A 19,762-nucleotide genomic window follows, 5' to 3' on the forward strand; every position below is an offset into this window, starting at 1 on the left:
ATTCTTTGGCTTGTTGTTGCTTCACTCCAACCTCTGCCTCCGTTGTCACACGGATGCTGTCCTTAGGTCTATGTATCTTCAAATCTCCCTCTCTTTTTTTGAGAGAGAGAGAGAAAGAGCGAGCAGGGGAGGGGCAGAGAGGGGGAGATAATCCTAGGCAGGTTCTGTGCTGAGAGCAGGGCTTGATCTCAAAACAGTGAGATCATGACCTGAGCCCAAATCAAGAGTAGGATGTTTAAATTTTTTTTTTTTCCAACATTTTTTTAATTTATTTTTGGGACAGAGAGAGACAGAGCATGAACGGGGGAGGGGCAGAGAGAGAGGGAGACACAGAATCGGAAACAGGCTCCAGGCTCCGAGCCATCAGCCCAGAGCCCGACGCGGGGCTCGAACTCACGGACCGCGAGATCGTGACCTGGCTGAAGTCGGACGCTTAACCGACTGCGCCACCCAGGCGCCCCTTTTTTTTTTTTTTTTTTAATTTTTTTTTTTTCAACATTTTTTATTTATTTTTAAGAGTAGGATGTTTAACCAACTGGGCCACCCAAGTGCCCTCAAATCTCCCTCTATAAGGACACCAGTCATTTGATTTAGGGTCTACCTTAATCCAATATGACCTCATCTTAACTAATTACATCTGCAAAGACCCCATTTCCCAATAAGGTCATTTTGCAGGTTTTGGAATGGCATGAATGTGTGTGTTGGGGGGCAGGGAAGACTAGAACACATTTCTTGACAGGTGTTCTTCCCTAATGAAGGCAGTAAAAGACCATATAGCAGGCTGGCTAAAATTAAGCTCTGGAGTCAGGCCAACTCTCTGACTGTGGGCCCACCTCTGCAAGCCTAAGCATCATCATCTGGAGTAGCAGCAGCCACCTTGAAACTGATAAGCATTCAATGAATTAAATTGTGCTACATGCTTAAAGCTGGAGTGGCCATCATAAGCATTTGATGTTTCTGTTCTCAGGTTATAATGTGATGGTTTCGAATGGCATCTCTGCTCCACTGTATTCTCTAACTGGTTAGTGCTGGTAACTAGGGAAACTATCACTTTTGTACAGTGACCTTATAACTGCCATTTTACTAAATTCTTATTTTCCAGTGGTTTCTCCTCCATGTTCTTGGTAGCAATCACATTAGCTTTAAGGACCTCACAAAATACCAATCTGTAACACTGAATGATTGTAGAACTCCACGAATGTCTGTGGAAAGAAATGATGTTCAAGAAGCCCCTCATACACAGGTCTCTTACCAGAAACAGGTTTAGATATTCTTCTTCATGCTCATGACAGGATGAAATGTGTGTCTTATTTTCTTTACTGTCATGTCAGAACCACTGATCCAGACCAAATCAATTCAGCTTTACATGGACAGGGGCCAGATTTTAGTCCTGATGGACTCCCACTGTGTGCAATGCCTAGTGGACAGCAGGTGCCTGGTACTTCTGACTAACCTTGTGAGCAGGTCACCTGCAGTCAAAATGACCGACACAAGAGGAGATAATTCTCCCCAGTTGTTGTATGGCAAGAACCCTATCTCATGAATATACTAGTTGCTCTTTATCCATATCCAATCAATGAAGGGCACAGAATTATTCTGGAATGCCCTTCTACTATCCTGCATTTCAAATAACTTATTTATATAAACCAAGTTTTTAAAGACCTGTACCTATATCAAGGCACTAAAAGACACAGGAAAACTTGGAGAGAACTGTAAAATCCAAACACCACTCAGTAAGGTATTTCAGAGCACATTTCTTACTGTCACAGGTCCGTCCAGAAGGCCTTCTACAAAGACCTACAACGGATAGCACAGAGGCTGGGACAAATCCTCACCTGAGTGCTCACTGCTAAGACCCACAGCAATGCAGACACACAGAACCCTGCAAAGACTTCCAGTCTAGAGATGTGAATAAAAGCAGACCATTTCAGTGCTGATCACTGAACTCTTGAAACTTCGAATGGAAAGTGACTCAGTATTCCTTCAGCACCTTCAGAAGTTCAAACTTAGAAAATCAAACAGGAAGACCGGAAAGGAAATCAGCTGAACTGGTCAGGTCCAACTCCATCACCCATTTTGTGACTGCAAGCACATTTCTGCAGCTCCCTAAAGCAGGGGCGGGGTAGAAAGGGAGCATCTGGTTTAGATGCAATAGCTTTAGAAGGCTCTACACTCAGCAACAGCAAATCATGATCTTAATGAAGTTATGTGTAGTACTTTCCTTGCATTCCCATATGGTTTAAGAAATAAATCTTCTTAAGTATTCTTTTCCCATTTCAGCCTGAGGGTATGTTTCTTATTTCCTTCTCTTTTTCAACAATACAGGCTCTCTCTGGTTGGCCTTTCAAAAGACGATCCATGTCTCTAAGATCCACCCAACATAGACTTGAGATGTGGATTCCAATGAAGTCAAAGGAGATAAAGTCATTAATACAAAATAGGGTATCAACACAAAAGTGACATGCAATATCTCAATTAGAGGTTTCTAAGAGATGCTTGATACTTTTGTGAATTGCTCAAGACTTCCATGACTAGTAACACTTTTCCCATTGCTCTTGCAAAGAAGAGGTTCATACTCAGCATCTATAAAACCTGTTGAATTTTATCTCAACATAATATTCAAAAAAATGCAGCAAGAAGGCACTATTTGTTCTATGTATTTATTTATTTAACACTTATTAAGTACCTACAATGAACCAGGAATTATATTTTATTGTTTAAAAAATTCAAAGCTGTAAAATATGGCCCCAGGTGAGAGGTTACCAAAAGCAGCCGGAAAGGATCAAAATCGCTCACTCCCAAAATTCTGCTTTGCAGTTAAGCTGAGGATCAAAATCCCCAGAACCAAGGGAAACCCCAAGATGGAGATGCCCCTGCCAAAGACCAAGAGTAGGAACTCGGGAGAGCCAGCCCAGAAGAGGAGCCAGACGATGGGTACAAGGCTCTGACACCGGCCTCACCTAGTGCATTAAGGCATAGGAACACATCTCGGATCATGGTAGGATCTCCCACCTTGCCCTCCAATTTGGTTTTAAATCCCTGACTTCTTTCCCTTTTCCCAGTTAAGAAAGTGTAAAACAAATTAAAAAAAAAAAAATCACTGGGATGTACTTATTCTCCCAATGACTGTTAAGTCAAATCCAAAATTAAAGTCAACAAAATGTGTAGTTTTCTTCATCTTCTATTAATGATGAAAACTGTCCATTCAAAAACTACACTAAGACAATGTAGTCCTAAATAGCAATCCAGCTTTAATTGTAGGGCATCGAATCACCTTGCAAACAAATTACAGTCACTATGATTTGCCAATAGGTACTGTACTGGGTGTTGCTGGGGTTTCTTTTTGGCAAACTTAGAACAAACCAGAGAACAAAATTTAAGTGTTCATCATCATGTAGAAAAATAAAATAAACAAACCTAAAGTATCTACCTATGTGTCAAGTGATTCATACTGCAAAAGTAAAACTAAAATCTACACTTACAGCAGAGTTTTAAAAATCCTTAGTGCAAGAAACATAACCAATTAATACAGATCAATACTTATTAATGAATATGGAAAATTTTCCTATACAGAGGTAGAGTCCAGTGCACAAGGCTAAAACAATATTCAATAGTCTAAACAAGACTGAGTCAGGTTTTACGGAATCCACTTTAAATTTTAAGTTATCAGACTGTATGTACATACATACAATAAATAGACTATACAATTTTTTAAAGTAGTTTAATAAACTCCACAAAATAATAGCAGATGCATTGAAATATTTACATAATTCAATTTTCAAATCTCTCTCATTCAAATAAAAGGGATAAAAATAAGCTTTCTGCTTTAAAGGCAGCAGAACCTCTTTCCTGAAATGGATCAGTAAAATAAGATACTTTACATGAGAGGAACTAATTTATGCTTGAGAGGTATTCATATTCAGCTAAGAAAATATGTCCCTTTTTAAGCTATATAGATTAGGGAATATAAAATGATATTTTCTACATTTTTAGATCTCTAGTTAAAGTTCTAAATCCAACTCTTACTTGAAGAGAGAAGCTAATTTTGGTACCCATACAGAGTATATCAACACCATCACAAGGGAAAGATAATTAACTTTTCAGATTCAGTTTGTTTGCTTTTGGAAGTTTAGGCCAGAAACAACTTGACAATACTTCTGGTCCAAACAGTTGTTTACACATGATACAAATTTCATTGAAACCGGACTAGCACATTTGGGTTGGGGATCTTGGGATTTCAACTTTCTGAATCCCCTCCATCTCCAAAGTACGTTCCATCAGGAGTAGGCCTGTCTGTGCACATGACCTTAGGGTACCCAAGACGAATAGGATTCCAAAGTTTTCCAAGTTCACAGAGGAGAAAGGTGAAACACAGAGTATCTGCTGCCATTTGCCTCGCAGAAACTTGAAATGGGAAAAAACTTAGAAACCTGTCATTGTGACCCAGGGAAATACGCAAAACCCCAAAGCAGTATATGCTTCATTGACTCAGATTCTTAGACTTAATATCAAATTTACTCTGATATTCTATCATTAACCTTTTTATTTTACTTGATATAAAAGATTCTTATCTAGCCCATAAGGAAATTAGGGATAGTCAGAAAACAAAAAAGTACGGTCATAATTAATGAAGCATAAACCTTCACAGTTTGAATTTTGTATAACTTCTCTAAGCACCCACAATGAAAATGCAAGTTGAGTTTTTTTATTCAATCATCCTGTGAAAAATACCTCGGTTAATAGTTAACATTTTGCCCTTCATTGATCTTCCCACTGAATAACCCCTCACCCTTGTTTTTTTTTTTTAATTTTAGATTTTTAAAAAACTTTATACAAATAGACTAACTTTGATTTAAAGTAAACATATAAAAATTGAGAAGAATATTGCTTGCAACAATGGACATGGAAGTAGAGGAATGAACTGGGCAGGGGGTACACAGAAATGGCTCCTACTCAGTAACTTCAAGCAAACACCTCGCACTCTGGAAAAAACTTCAACCAGAGAATACCCTCTGCTGCACATTGTTTCCTTCAGTTCACAAAGTCTGACTGATTTGTAACTACGACTTCAGGTCAGATAGGAAAAAAAAACTGCAAGAAAATTGGAAGGCACAAGCACCCATGTGATCTAGAATTTTCTTGGGGTGAGGAAATAAGAAGGGAAAGGGATACTTTTGGTTCAGCACTACAGTCAAGTTAATTTTGCCACCGTTGGAGAAAAACTGTATATAATAAAGGTGTACAGAAATGAAACAAGCGCATCCCACTTGTGAGGAAGAAAGCTCAGAAGACAGCTCACAGGAATAGTGCAGAGAGAAACAACCAATACTATTTATTTGGATGTCTGTGCCATGATGGGTACAAACTATATTCTCTGCTCTGTGGGACCAAAACCAAAACAGAATAAAAACAAACAAAAATCCCCCAAATCCCAAAAAAGCAGCTAGAAGGAATGCAAGAAGTCTTACAGAACATACTGATCCAAATGGAGGTGATAAACGCAGCACTCTTGTCTTTAATGCACATCCAACTTTGTTACCTACTGTTGTGTTTTTTCATCGTATTCATCTACTGACCAGACGGGGACTTAAGAAATGGCTGAGCCATTTAACCCTTTCCCTGCCTCTACACGACTTCCCTTTCCCTTTTTCTCCTTCTCCAGGATGAGAGTCCTTTTCCTCCATGAGGGAAGTGCTGTTAATGATGACGGGAAAGGCATGAAACAGGATTTCCGGAATACTGATTTCACTTCCCTCGAGGCCTTGCTGCGTGTGGGCCACGCAGCCTGGAGGCAGTCATCAAGGCAGCCTGACAGAGCTATGAATTAAAAAAAGAAAAGGAAAGGAAAACAAAAACAAAACCACCCCAAGTCTATCTTTTCTCAAACTAAAGGAGAAACTGAGGGATGGTACGGCCTCCAATGGGGACCCCCACGGTTAGGAGATGATGGCCGGGGACCACCTCGGCAGAGTCAGATTGTCAGCACTCGCTGACCGCTTCCTCGTGGGTCTTCTCAGGTCCTTGTACTTGTCCTCGCAGAGGCGCGAGATGGCCTGAGGGGCAGAAGAGAGATAAGTCAGGTCAGGGAGGGCTCCAGAGCAGGCGCCACTGTCCCCTCAGGGCCAGCCCCTCACTCCCTCCACACCCCCAACCACTGCTGCGCATGGAGGACAGTCAGGAAAAACACCAACAGCAGGTCCTGCCCTGCAGAGTTCACACCCTGTGGCCCTGATCTGTGCCCGGCACAGTGGGGGCTATTACAGAAGTGCAGACACAGGCCCTGTCTCCAAAGTGCTTACAGTCTAGTTGAGAAAATCATCTCAAAATGTGAAAAAATTACAGGATAGTGTGGCCTGGGGGGCAAGCTTAAGGGGGTGTGACCCCGGGTATGTTCCTGTTTTGAGCACCCCCCTTGCGAGGCCGTCATAACGCATCAGGGCTTCATGATGGGCCATGCTGGGAACAGAGCTCAGTACCTGACAGTAGTCATTTATTGGAGACTGAGTCTGCACAGATAACCAGATGTCTGAGTCAACTCTACATGACTGATGAAGAAGGGAACCAGGAGGGGCCCGGAGCAGCATGGAATGAAAGCACAATCCACACTGTCCTCCCTTTCTTGATGAGGACAGTGAGACTCTGGAGGGGAAGGCCTCAGCCAAGAGCAAGGCTAGATCTTCCCTGGGGCTCAGAGCCTGGTCGTGGCTTTTTCAGGGTTGCTGCTGGGTGTGGGTCAAGGGCACGGTGATGCCAAAGGCTGAGCCAGCTCACACCACCCCAGATGTCTTGTCCTAGTCACATTCACCTTCCCTTCTGTCAGAACGACCCAGGGGTGGAGCTGACTTCATTCCCGATGATGCAAACATCAAGTCTTTTAACTTGTATACAATTCAAGCAACAGGCCAAGAATGATGCAGGGTCCAGGGAAACAGACACAGTACCCACTGCCAAGGGGTCACCATCAAGGGACAAAGGCACAGAAGCAGCCGACCCTGACCACATCATCACGGCTCTCACAGGAAGGACAACAATAATCCTTCCAGCTGCTCTCCCTGCTTTCCGTTAGCTAGCTCTGCGATCTCCTCTCCCATACTCCCTCCTGGCCTCACCCACCCTGTTCTGTGGCCCCCCAACCCCCATCACCTAAGCCTGAGCTTGCTCCCAGCTGCAGGTTTTGCAGCATCTCTTCCCTCAGCCTGGAGGTTTCTGCCAGGCTAAGACGTCCCACGCTAAAGTCCTCATGCAAACACGGCCCACTCAGTGAGGCCACTGACCACAGCAACTCCCCACCTTTCTTCTATTTTACTCCCCTTCTAACATACTAGCCAGTTTATTATGTTTACTGTTTACTGTCCGTGTCCTACCAGCAGAATATAAACTCCAAAAGGGCAGGTTCTGTTAGTTTTGTTCTTGATGGTGCCTGGTAACCAGTGTTGAGTATCAGAAGACCCTAAGTGAGTATGTGTAAATATGTGTCAAATGGATGTGTGAGTTCCAATCGAGATATGCATATAACAGAGGCATGCACATAACAGGGAATGATCAAAGTATTGGAAACACAAGGTACTGTGTTTATTCTTGTTTACTCTCCAAAATAAACTGATTCTCGTTTAGTTTCCAAAACCCACCAAGTGCACTTTAGAACAGCAACTCCAGTGGCAGCAGGAGGAATGGACCGGAGGGGAGAGACGGGAGCTGAGGATGTCTTCCTCCAAATGACAGATGAATGAGGGCAGGAGATGGGCTATAGCACTGAGAATTCCTCATGTGAAATATATTTCATATACATAATATAGGTGACATACTTAAAGACAAAATCAGATTCTTTACAGACATTAGAGCAATGATTTTTGAAAGTAAATAATTTTCATTTATTTAAACATTTTGAGATTACCATCTGTTGTTTCTTAGCTTACAAACAGTACATGGGTCTGAATGTTACACCATAATAATGAATTTGCAATGTACTATCTTATTCTAGATTTCATTATGCAAACTCTTTGCTTTAATCCCATCTCCTACATGCATTCAGAGATACTAATTTATTTCAAAGAGAAGTGACCAGGCTAATGAAAAGACCACTTTGCATTTGCCTTGGTTCCTGGTGTGCTCTTATTTCTACACTCTACCCTGCAACTAACATGTCAAGTCAGCCATTTGGCGGTTCATCTGAGCAGGCACAGAACTTCAGGTAACAGCAACTTCTAATATGTCTCACTCCTCCTCGCTTTCCATGACGGGATTCAGGCTTGCTAACCAGATGGACTAACAGGGATGCTGGAATCTGGAAAATAATGAAATCTCCTTCCTTAAAAATTATTTCAAAGGCATGCCAACTGCTTTTCCAGATGGTGCCTTGTCCAGCCCTACAAAGGAGGGAAGGCCTGCATCTTAGGAAGCTCCGATTCTTGGGAGAAGAGAGTCTTGTCAGGACTACTGACTTCCTCTGCCCAGCGGGCCCATGGAGCATTTGGCCCCAGGAGAAGGCGAGTGCTCCCTCTTCCCAACTGGATAACCTGCTGGAGTTAACAGCAGGCACTGACTGCTCCAGTCTCAGCCTGTGTGCCCACGACTTGGCTGACGTGCAACACAAGATACTGTCCTTCAGAGAACCACAGACCAGTGGCTCCTCTCCTTGGCATGAGAGGAGCCACTGGGCACCAGGGCTTCCAGAGCCTGCTGTCCAGGCTGAAACGGCTCCCAGGCACCGTGAAATCAAATTCTATTTCATATGTGTGCTCGTGAAAGTCTGACAACATTTGCCTTGGAGCATATCCTTCAGAGGAAGGGTTTTCCCTTTCTTGCTCAAGAGAAATGGAAGAAGACTTAAACGAGAAGTTGCATCCTAATGGCTTGTACACAATTACAGCAGGTGCAGAGTTCTGAAAACCTCACTCGCTTTTTATTTTAAATGCAGTGCTCTGCATTCAGTTGTTTCCATAGTTTTACTATGTTTCTTCTGGGGATTAGCATATTATTTACCTTTTACAATTTTAGTTAAAAGTTTTGTTTTGTTAAGTTTGCAATCCATAATGATCTCTTCCCCACTACCTCTACACTTTGTTTTGTTCATAGCTAAACGTGTTAGACCACTCTGGCCACCCTGATCCTGTACTGAATAGGGGATAACGTTTCACTCAGACTGGACAATGGGGCAGGCAGCACAGACCTCTTGGGTGTCACCAAGCTTGGGACATGATTATACCATCCATTGCTTTGATCAAAGGTTCTACGGAATAAGACACAACAGTGCTTGAGGACGAAGTTACAGAGGGCCTCAGCCCCCCTCTCTGGAGGGAGGCGCTTCACCAGTGGTCCTTCTTATCACCCCACTACTTTCCATCCAATCAAATAGTCAGATGGGAAGAGGTTGGTGCAAATATGAAGCTGAGCTACAAAAGTCATACTGCTTAACAGTGAAGGCCCTAAATCCAGACCAATACCAATGATGCTGGCCCCAGCTCTCACTGGGCTATGGAGAAAATATTTTGAAAAAATAAAAAATAAAAAGTAGAATCAACCTTTTGGGATTCCCAATCATTAGGGCCACCTGGTATCTTTTTCCTAATAAGAGTGCATGTCAAGAAATACTTTTTTTGTGACTTTATTTTTTTAAGAATTGGGTCTCTTTTTTTAAGATTTCAAGAATAGAATCAATGTACATTAAATAAAAACTGGTATTAAGAAGGTTATTAAAAATATGATAGTATGAATTATAATCAACTAAATGAATTGACCAAATCTAAATCGAGGGTAACTTGTCCTTATTTTACAACAACACATAGTGGGAAAAATTAGCATTGTGACTTCACACTTTCCATGGTACCAAGATGATGCATCTGCAATAGTGCATAAAACCCCAGTATGTTGAAGCATCTTACCTCAAGCTTATGAGCCCTCTCCCTGCTCAGGGGCTCCAAGGGAAAGCTCAGGTTGTTTGCTTCTGCCAGAGAACGAAGATCAAAATAATACTTGGCATAAACACTGGAAGGAACATTGATGTTGAACTGGAGCAATTCAAGAAACTGTCGTTCTAGCTCATTCCTGCAAAGCAAAGACAAAACAGCACATGTTCAGCTGCCATACCATGCTGCGTGGCCCGCCAAGGCAAGCCGCTGGAGACCAGACTCCAGAAAATTGCAACCTCCAAGGGAGAAAAGATATCTAATTAATTGCCTGGTTGGACACCAGAGTTGCCGCTTAACCACTAAACTGGTATTAAAAGCCGAATGATCGAGTGCCCAGAAGGATGAGGCCTGATTAACTGGGATGATCACTAGGAAGTGCTTCAGGGTGATTCATTTCATTGAGACCCAACACACACACAGCGGGCTCTGGCTGCAAATCTCAGCATGAACCATCACATAAGGGGCAGATGAAGCAGTCAAGAGCTGTCAAGTGAAGTCTGGTGAGGGCCTGAGACAGGAGCCCACGGGAAAGTCACTGTTAGCCTAGAGGCCTACTTTTCCTCAGTGGCTCTTCCTTGCCTCCTGGGAACAGTGGAGGAGCTGTTGTAGGGGCTTTCTTCCGCAAAGCAGGGGGCGGGAGAGTGAATCACAGCCCTGGATTTGCAAAAAAGGGGACTTCCCAACCCAGAACAATGAAGGCAGCAGTTCCCAAACCTGAGCATGCATCCGGTCATGTGGAGGGCTTAACACAGACTGCAGAGTCCACCCCATCCTCTGGCTCAGCGGGTATGAGAATGTGCCTTTCTAACAAGCTCCCACGAGATGCTGATGCAGCTGGTCCCGGCCCATGCTTCTAGACCTACTCACCTACAGGCATTGGTCACAGGTATTAAGATCCATGTGGCTCACCCATCTATATAGTTGGGTGAAAATGAATGATGGGAAGTCAGAATAAATGATAAAACATCTATATGGAGAACTTTCCCATATCAATTATCTTTTAGATCAGGTTCATTTCTTGCTAGTTACTATCTGGAAGGAGAAAAGTCCTTGGTGATGGATCTGTTGAGCACTGGTCCTGGGTTGGGCACACAGTTTCAGCATCGCACCCTGTGCTCCCAAGCACACTACACAGCCCTCTATTTCTGTCCATCACACTTCACTCCCAAGTGTCACCTTAACTCAGCCTCCTCTACCTGTCTCCTCAGAGACAGAAACTGTGACATCGGAGTTTACATACCTGGCCCCTAGCACAATGCCTGACAATTAGTGCTCAATAATTCATGTTACTGAATGGGACAGACCAAGCTCAGCCTGGGTGGAGAGACAGAGGAAGGCTTCCACAGAAGTAACAGATGAACTGAGTTTGGGAAATGCAGAGCTCTGGTGGAGAGGAAGAAGGGTGGGGGCAGGGTATTTCTGGCAGGGAGTGGGGGACAGGATACCTGATCACCATCTCCTGTGACTGAAGCTGAAGGCTGATGAACCAACCCTGTCCCGAGTGCCAGGTCTCCCCGGTCCTAAGCCCTGACCCCACCTCCGCTGACTCCACCGAACGCCAAGCCACCCAATTCTGGCTCCTGTATATACAGACACCTGATTTTCTGCAATCTCAAACTAACGTAGCACCATCCTGTCCCCACAGTGTACCCTAGTCCCAGTTTGTTCCTGGTGTCACCTCACTAAGCCATCAGAGACTGAGGGGGACTCTGTCCCAGTCTCATGCTGCTGTGACAACAGGGGCCAGGAGCACTGAGGTGACAGGGAAGGAAGGCCAGGATTTGAGCAAGGGCAGGCGGCTTTAGAGATGAAAGGTACTGGGAAAATGAGTTAAGAAATGTCAGCAAGTTGCTAGTGAAGGTCTGAGGGCTTCAGATGGGAACATGGAAAAGTCACATTCAGATCTTTTCATCAGAGAAACAGCATAACTGCATTATGTTTCTAGACAGTCCAGTGAAGGTGGTGAGCTCCAAATGTGCACATTGTGCTAAATTTTATTCTTTTCAAGAGTCTAAATTACTGACTTATTTGGGATAATTTTTACTTCAAATAACTTTTATTTATGCCTCCCTTAAGTGAGATGTAACAAAGATCATCCTGTGAAATATCGGAACTTAGCTAAGATTTTAATAAAACAAGAGAGCCAAAAATACTGCTAAGGCCAGAAGTGCCAAAACAAATGGGCTTGAAGGAGCTTTCCTGGGGGATGGTGGGAGCTGCCTGGGGACAGACTGCCGTCTGGTGGCCGAAGGTACCACTGCAGCTCTTACTCTCCTGATGCTAAGAAAATCTTGTCTTTTTAATTCTGTAAGAAAGCTAGTCTGTTAATCCTGCCCCAAATGGTATATTGATAGCAATGATTCTTGTTGAGGGTATACACTCTGATTAGAGTCAAGAGGAATCTTTTTTTGGACAAGATGGCATTCTCTCCAAGGTTCCTTGGGAAAAAAGAACAGCCTTTCTTCAGGCTTTTCTTGGATGTTTTTTTTTTTTTAAGTTCTGAGGGAAATATGGGCTTTACAGCTGTTGTGCTAAGGCAAGATTTAGAAAATAAAAATAATTCCTCAAATCTGAACTTCCAAACTGTAGTAGTACATCTTACAGGGACATGCAACAACTTTCTATGTGATAAGTCATAATAATAACAGTGGGGTGCTTGGGTGGCTCAGTCAGTTAAGCGTCCGACTCTGTGCTGAGAGCATGGAGCCTGCTTGGGATTCTGTTTCCCTCTTTCTCTGCCCCTTCCCTGCTCACACGTGCTCACTCTCTCCCCCAAAATAAATAAATAAACTTAAAAAAAAATACTAACAGTGACACAGAAAGAATGGGCTTGATGGATTTACTGCCCTCAAATGAATAATCATGAGAAAATAGTTCTGCTGTAAAATTTTACAAGAAATAAACTCAAGTCAATTCACAAAACATATATTCAGAAATATGTTATATCAGATCAAAACTGTAAAGAAACCCTGAATTCACACAATTTAGCAACTTACAAAGGGGCTTCTAAAACAGAGTAAGGAGAGTTGTTTTGATCATCTATACATTTATCATCTGTCCGCTTTTCTAAAAAAATGGGTTCACTTTAGAAACCAGCCACCCACAGTCTAGCAATCCCACTTCTGGCTATATACCTGCCAAAAGAACTGAATGCAGGGACTCAAGGAGATATTTGCACCCTGTGTTCATGGCAGTATTCACAACAGCCAAGAGGTAGAAGCAGTGCAAGTGTCCAAGTGTCTACTGATGGATGAATGGATAAATACTGTATGTACACAGACTAGAATATTTTCAACTTTAAAAAAGAAGGAAATTCCAATATGTGCTACTATGTAGATGAATCTTGAGGATATTATGCTAGGTGAAATAAGCCAGTCACAAAAAGAGGAATACTGTGTGATTCTACTTAAATGAAGTATCTAGAGTAGTGAAATTTATAGAGACAAGGCAGCATGATGGCTGACAGGCCGTGGGGGAGGGTGAAATGGGAACTTACTATTTTATACAGTTTCTGTATCCATTACCAGAGTTTCTAGTTGGTGATGGTTGTACAACAATGTGAATGTACTTAATGCCACAGAACTACACACTTAAAAATGTTAAAGCAGTGAATTCTACGTCATGTATATTTTATCACAAAACCAAAAACCAAAGACCAGGTACCCTACACCTATGGAGGTTTTGAGGATTTGCTCTGTGCCTCTATCTGCTCTGCAGCACTAAGACAAGTCTCTTGGCTTCTCCTTGAGATTCCTTTGTTTACATATGAAAATGACTCTTACTAGGTTATTGCAAAACAAAAACAAAACAACCCAAAGTGTAATTTTTTTGACAGCATTTTTGCCTATCAAAGTTCATCATCCTCTTTCCCATCCACAGCAGTTGTCATCAAGTGCTCAATGTTGACCTACAACGGTGTGACCACTTACTGTTAACAAGAGAGAAAGAGACCTACTGGCCCATGGCCCTGTCTTGCTGCACAACATCAGCCTGAGCCTGAAGTCTGATGTTGGTGGCCCTGAGTGTTCTACCCACAAGTTTCAGGGTTACTTGTCTTACAATGTTCTTCAACGTACATTCCCAGCCACTTGCCCACATGGTCAGCTGCCTTCCAAGCCAGAACCTCACTGTCCCTTGAAAAGGGCTCCTAGTCACGTTCCTTACTGTTAGATGATTCTTTGGCTGGAAATGAACCTGTGCACAGAAAGGTCACATCAGGATGCTAGAACACAGGCAAGGCCAGCAACCGAGAGAAGGGTACAGAGGGAGACAGAAGGATGCCTGGAAGTACAACACATTTTATAAAGCTTTCCATCTGCAACTTGTGGATCCTCTTCCTGCTAAGGAGCTCCAAAGGAAAGCTCAGATTGCCTCTACCAGGAAATGAATACTAGCTACTGACATAACACTGACACATTGCGAAGTGCCATAGCTCTTAGCTTCCAGTGATATCCCACAATGCTCCTTCTCCATAGACAGGGGTACTTAGAAGCCATTTTCTCCCCAAGCTCATAAAGATTTCCTGGAAAAGACTGAAATCAAGCACTCATTTTAAAAAGTCCCAACAGTAAATCTACAATTCTGTATAGATTCTACAAAATCACTTAAAGCTCCTATCTCTACAAGCTTGTTCAGCAACACACACCTCCGAATGGCTTCTTGACCACATTGGATTTCATTCCTTATTTCAATAATGTTTACTGGAAAAAAAAAAAAAAAAAAAAAAATAATGTTTACTGGATGTATTTGTTTGCTAAGGCTGCTATAACAAAATAGCGCAAGACTGTCTAATCTCTTAGAGGGCACATCATATTGGATTAAGGTCCATTCTAATGACCTCATTCTGACTTAATTAATTCTTTAAACACTTTATCTCCAAATATGGTTACATGTTGAGGTACTAGAGGTTAGGCCTTCACATATGCATTCGAGAGAGAAGGCCCTCAACCCTTCTGGTCCACCTCACATGCAGAATACATTCACCCAATCCCAAAAGTCCAAAAGTCTTAACCCCTTCCAGCATCAACTCCAAGTCCAAAATCTCATCTAAATCAGACATGGGTGAGGCTGGAGGTATGATTCATCTTGAGGCAAAATTCCTCTCCAGGTTTGCACCTGTGAAACCAGACAAGTATCTGCTTCCAAAGTACAATGGTTGCACAGGCATTCCCATTACAAAAGGGAGAAATTAAAAAGTAGAAAGGGGTTTTGGGTCTCAAGCAAGTCTGAAATCTAGCAGGGCAAATGCATTAGATCTTAAGGCTTGAGAATAATCTTCAGCTGATGCTCTATCACCCAGCCTGTTGAGGTGGCAGCAGCCCCACCTCCTCTGGCCAGGAGAAGGCAGCCTCCGTGTCCCCAGACCTGTACCTGCTGTGCCTATGGTGGCAAAGGCAGCCCTGCCAGTTTCCAAACTGCCTTCAGGGTCATTTTTCCCCTTTTTTGAAGACTAACACTTCACAGCAGGAGAGCTCTGTTGGTCCATCTGGTAGAATCCCAGAAGTCTGAGAGCCTTCCTTCATTTTGTCCTGTCTCTGTTCACTTTAGTGTAAGCTGGCAACATGTCTGCTGAGATGGTTGATCTGATCCCTGAGCCACTCTTGTAGTCTCTTTGGCAAACACTGTCCAGCCATACCCTTACTCTTCTCTCCAGAGCACACTTTCTCATTTTTTGCAAAAGGGATAGGCAGAGATTAGAAAATTTGAATTTTTCCAAATCTTCAACATCTGGTCCCTTCTTACCTAAAAATTCCTTCTTCAATTTCTCTCTCCTCAGCTTTTATTACAAGCAGCAAGGAGAAACCAGGAAGCACCTTTAACATTCTGCTTAAAAATCTCCTCAGCTAGGGGCACCTTGGTGGCTAAGTCAGTTAAGTGTCCAATTCTTGATTTCAGCTCAGGTCATGGTCTTGGGGTTCGTGGGATGGAGCCCCGCGTTGGGCTCTGCACTGATGGTGTGGAGTCCATGTGAGATTCATTCTCTCTCTCTCTTTCTTCTCTCCCTCCCTCCCTGCCCCACTTGTGCTCTTCTCTCTCTCTCAAAATAAAAAATTAAAAATAAAATAAACTTTAAAAAATCTCCTCAGCTAAATATTCAAATTTGTTCCTTGAATGTTCTACTCTCCACAAACACTAGAACACAACTTGGCCAAGTTCTCTGCCACTTTATAACAAGTATTACCCTTAGCCCAGTGTCCAATAGCATGCTTCTCATTTCTGTCTGATACCTCACTTCAGAAGCACCTTTCGCATTTGTATTTCTAGCAACATTCCGCATTCTGTTGGTGGTCATACTTGTATACTCTAAGGTGAGAGAGGCTTCCTCTAAAGCTCTCCTCTTCCTGAGTCCTCATCACAACCACCTTTAACAACCATATTGCTACTAACAATCTCTTCAGGGTAATCTAGGGATTTTCTAACATGTGCCTCAGAACTCTTGTAGCTTCTACCCATTGCCCAGTTGCAAAGCCAGTTCAGCATCTTAGGTATTTATTACAGCAGCACCCGACTTCCCAGTATCAAAATCTGTACCAATCTACTGGGGCTGCCATAATAAAATACCATAGACTGGGGGACTTAAACAACAGAAATTCATTCCCTCACAGTTCTGGGGGCTAGAAGGCCAAGGTCAAGGTGATGGCAAGGTTGGTTTCTTCTAAAGCCTCTCTCTTGGCTTGCAGATGGTCATCTTCTCTCTGTGTCCTCACATGGCTGTCCTTCTGCCTATGCTGTCTGACCCACCCTAATGATCCCATTTAACTTAATTACCTCTTGAATGACCTTCTCTCCAATACAGATACATTCTGAGTCCTGAGGGTTAACTTCAACACAGGATTTTGACAGAACACAATTCGGCCCATAACACTGGGTATCTGTTGCAGCGCTCCGAGGAGCACTGGTCTTCATGCTGGCGTATGTGCTCCCTTACAACACACAAAGCGTTCCGAGTACGCCTAAAAATACAACTGCATTAGGGAACAGATTTCTAGACCTGTATCTTTCATTTCTCATTCTTTAAAGTGACTTCCCCAAGAACACACCAAGTGTGTGGGTTCTCCTTTTGGCTCCTCCTTTCCCACTCCTCTGCTCTGGGAGAGAAAGGCAGGCCACCACCAGCCGTTACTGAGGCTCACTGTCCTAAAAGGAAAAGCCTGCATGGCCATGGCGGGGCAAACATGTGATTACCAAGCATCTGCTCTTTTTATCTTCCTGTGAACTGCCCTCCTCCCCATTGAGGCCCTAGGCCCTTATCCCATTCCTTAGCTCAGGATGGCATACAAGTCTCACTTGCCTGACTGCCTGTGAGTCCCATATTTTTAATGGGGCTCCCATATGTGCAAAATGGAATGTGTTTTCCTCCTGTTTATTTGTCTTACATCAATTTAATTATCAGACCAAACAACCTAACAAGGGAAGAAGGGAAAATTTTTCCTCCCTCATACATACATCATCAGCACAAACAAGAAAATGACAACCATGATGTCATTCCCGCAGCACACAATCCAGTGTCAAATGATGTCAAGAAGTTGAGAGAGTAACTCCCAATAAAGGAAACAAGTCAGCACTTGTTACCACCTTGCACCCTCCTTTGTGGTCTGAATAACAATTATTTTAGTAGCTGTTTACACATTGAAATATAATCAAGACTTTAATTTTCCTTACTATCAAAAACTTATTTAGACTTTTCTTACTTTTTATAAGAAAGAATTAGAGACACAGGAAGGAGTTTTTAGGTCTATAGCAGAAATAAGCTCTGCAACAAAAGACCTACGAATATAAACAAGTGTGCTTCACAGGGTACCACAAAAATGAGGTGCCATCAAATCAGTAACCAGAGGCAAGAAGGGCGCTAGGTGGTGATGTGTCCACATGACACCCCCACAATGGAACCGTGAGGGTTCCGCATCTCCAGGATTATTGGGTCTAGGGAATGGAGATGGACTGACACAGCTGGGAACCTCCTCCAGCCTAAAGCTTTCTCAAGGAAGCTGAACGAACATGAGAAGACTTTCAGCAAGAATAGTGTCAGAAATGCCTAAAAACCATAAGGAACTGTAAACAGTTCATCCTGATTGTTTTACAGAACAGCTCCTTTCTCCTCTAAGAGGCTTTAAATCTATTTCCTGTATTCCCAGATCCCAGAAATCCCAGATTATAGGCCTGCAGGTCTCCTGTTAACAATCCTCACCTCAATCTATGGACTGAATCATCTGGGAAATCCTAAGGCTGCCCTGAGAGCTGCGGGAGTGGATGCCCCCCACCCTCAAAGCTTGTGACACTTCGCTGAGCTGGGGCTCTGAGACCAGCTGGAAGAGAAATGCAGCCCAAATGAGACACATGAAAGGGCTCATGAACAAAATGTTGATTTTAAGCAACTGAACTTGCAAATTCTCTCTGAAACTAAACAGAAACAGATAGTATTTTAGCTCTTCTGCTTTTTGGGTTAGGCTGTTGGTATGGAGCACTGTTATTGGTGGTCTGCAGTGAGATACAGAGCCAGAACAAAATCCATCACAGACTGCTTACGGCATTAGTCAACACCGGTCTTATTTATTTATTTATTTATTTATTTATTTTAAATTTTATTTTTGAGAGAGAGGGTGGGGGAGGGGCAGTGAGGGAGACAGACTATCCAAAGCAGGCTCTACGCTGATAGCAGAAGCTCAACGTAGGGCTCAAACTCATGAGCCATGAGATCATGACCTGAGTCAAAGTCGATCCAAGCGCCCTAGTCTACACCTTCTAAAATTAAGGTAAAGGAATGTTTGCCTAGAATATAAATATAGTTTCAGAAATTAGTTTTACAAAATCAAAAAGTGTAACCAGTGCCTGCTCATGATCCCCAATGAAGTGGAGTACAGGTTTTTGCATGTAATATTCCACAAGTGTGTCCTTGTTGTGCCCACTCACAAGAGACATTTAGTCAAATTCATTCACTCCATACCATACAGACTATTCAGAAGGTATGTGGCTCCTACCCAAACTGTGCCTCACTCCCCAACCCCAATACACACACTCACATGTCCTCCACCGTAATGTCTTTCAGGATCTGGCAGTAATCCACATTCCACACAGCCTGGTCATCCCAAACCTTGGAGGCCAAAAGGATCGCCCCTAGAACAATCCGCTTCCAGTTGGCCGGACAGATGTCTATCTCTGCGTATGTTAAAAGTCTTTCAAGGTATACCTGGGAAGACATGAAAATGCCAGAAGTAAAGGACTTGAGCTGTTTTGTCCTACCTGCTAGCACACATAAATTCTAAAACGGACTCTGTTTCACCAGCCTTTAAACAAATTTTTATCATCTGATCATACTTATTTTTAAAGAGTCAAAGAGCTCAGCTAGTCTAATGTAAAACAAACACATGCTGTAATTGAACAGTGTGGATGTAGCTGTATCTTAAAAGACTCTAAGGTAGGAGCAAATTCCAGGTACCACAGGTTAATTTCTTACTCTATCAGCTATGATATCAATACAAATTCAACAAAAACAATATAAATTTCAACAAACAATGTAAATGGAACAAACTTATGTTTCTATATGTAAACTTTTTATTTTGAGGCAAGTGTAGATCTAAATACAATGTTGATAAACCTATTTTTTATTATTGTGCTAAAATATACATAAAATTTACCACTTAACCATTTTTAAGTGTACAGTACTGTAGCACTAAGTACATTCACACTGTTGTAAAATCACCAGCAATCTATATTTCCAGAGCTTTTTCACCATCCTAAATTAAAACTCTACCTACTAAACAACTCCCTGTTCCCCCTCCCCCCAGCCTTTGGCAACCACCATTCTACTTTGTCTCCATGAATCTGACTACTCTAGGAATCATTCAATACTTGTC

General features: G+C 42.7%; 1 protein-coding gene across 4 annotated transcripts in view; it reads right to left on the reverse strand.

Annotated features, from left to right (window-relative positions):
* Nucleotides 1-3,231: 3,231 nt before the first annotated feature.
* The window catches only part of CCNY (cyclin Y), a 315,204-nt gene continuing 298,673 nt past the window's right edge, over nucleotides 3,232-19,762 (reverse strand). For all 4 annotated transcript variants that reach the window (XM_053895290.1, XM_053895289.1, XM_053895288.1 and 1 more), the window contains 3 exons: nucleotides 18,929-19,095; nucleotides 9,882-10,044; nucleotides 3,232-6,053 (listed from right to left, as the gene is read on the reverse strand). In XM_053895290.1, coding sequence (XP_053751265.1) covers nucleotides 5,937-6,053; nucleotides 9,882-10,044; nucleotides 18,929-19,095 — 447 coding nt within the window. In that variant the 3' untranslated portion in view covers nucleotides 3,232-5,936. The remainder of the gene's footprint in view (nucleotides 6,054-9,881; nucleotides 10,045-18,928; nucleotides 19,096-19,762) is intronic.

The sequence above is a fragment of the Panthera pardus genome, unplaced genomic scaffold (genome assembly GCF_024362965.1).
Source record: "Panthera pardus isolate Hobbes unplaced genomic scaffold, ASM2436296v1 HiC_scaffold_6, whole genome shotgun sequence".
Taxonomy (NCBI): domain Eukaryota; kingdom Metazoa; phylum Chordata; class Mammalia; order Carnivora; family Felidae; genus Panthera; species Panthera pardus.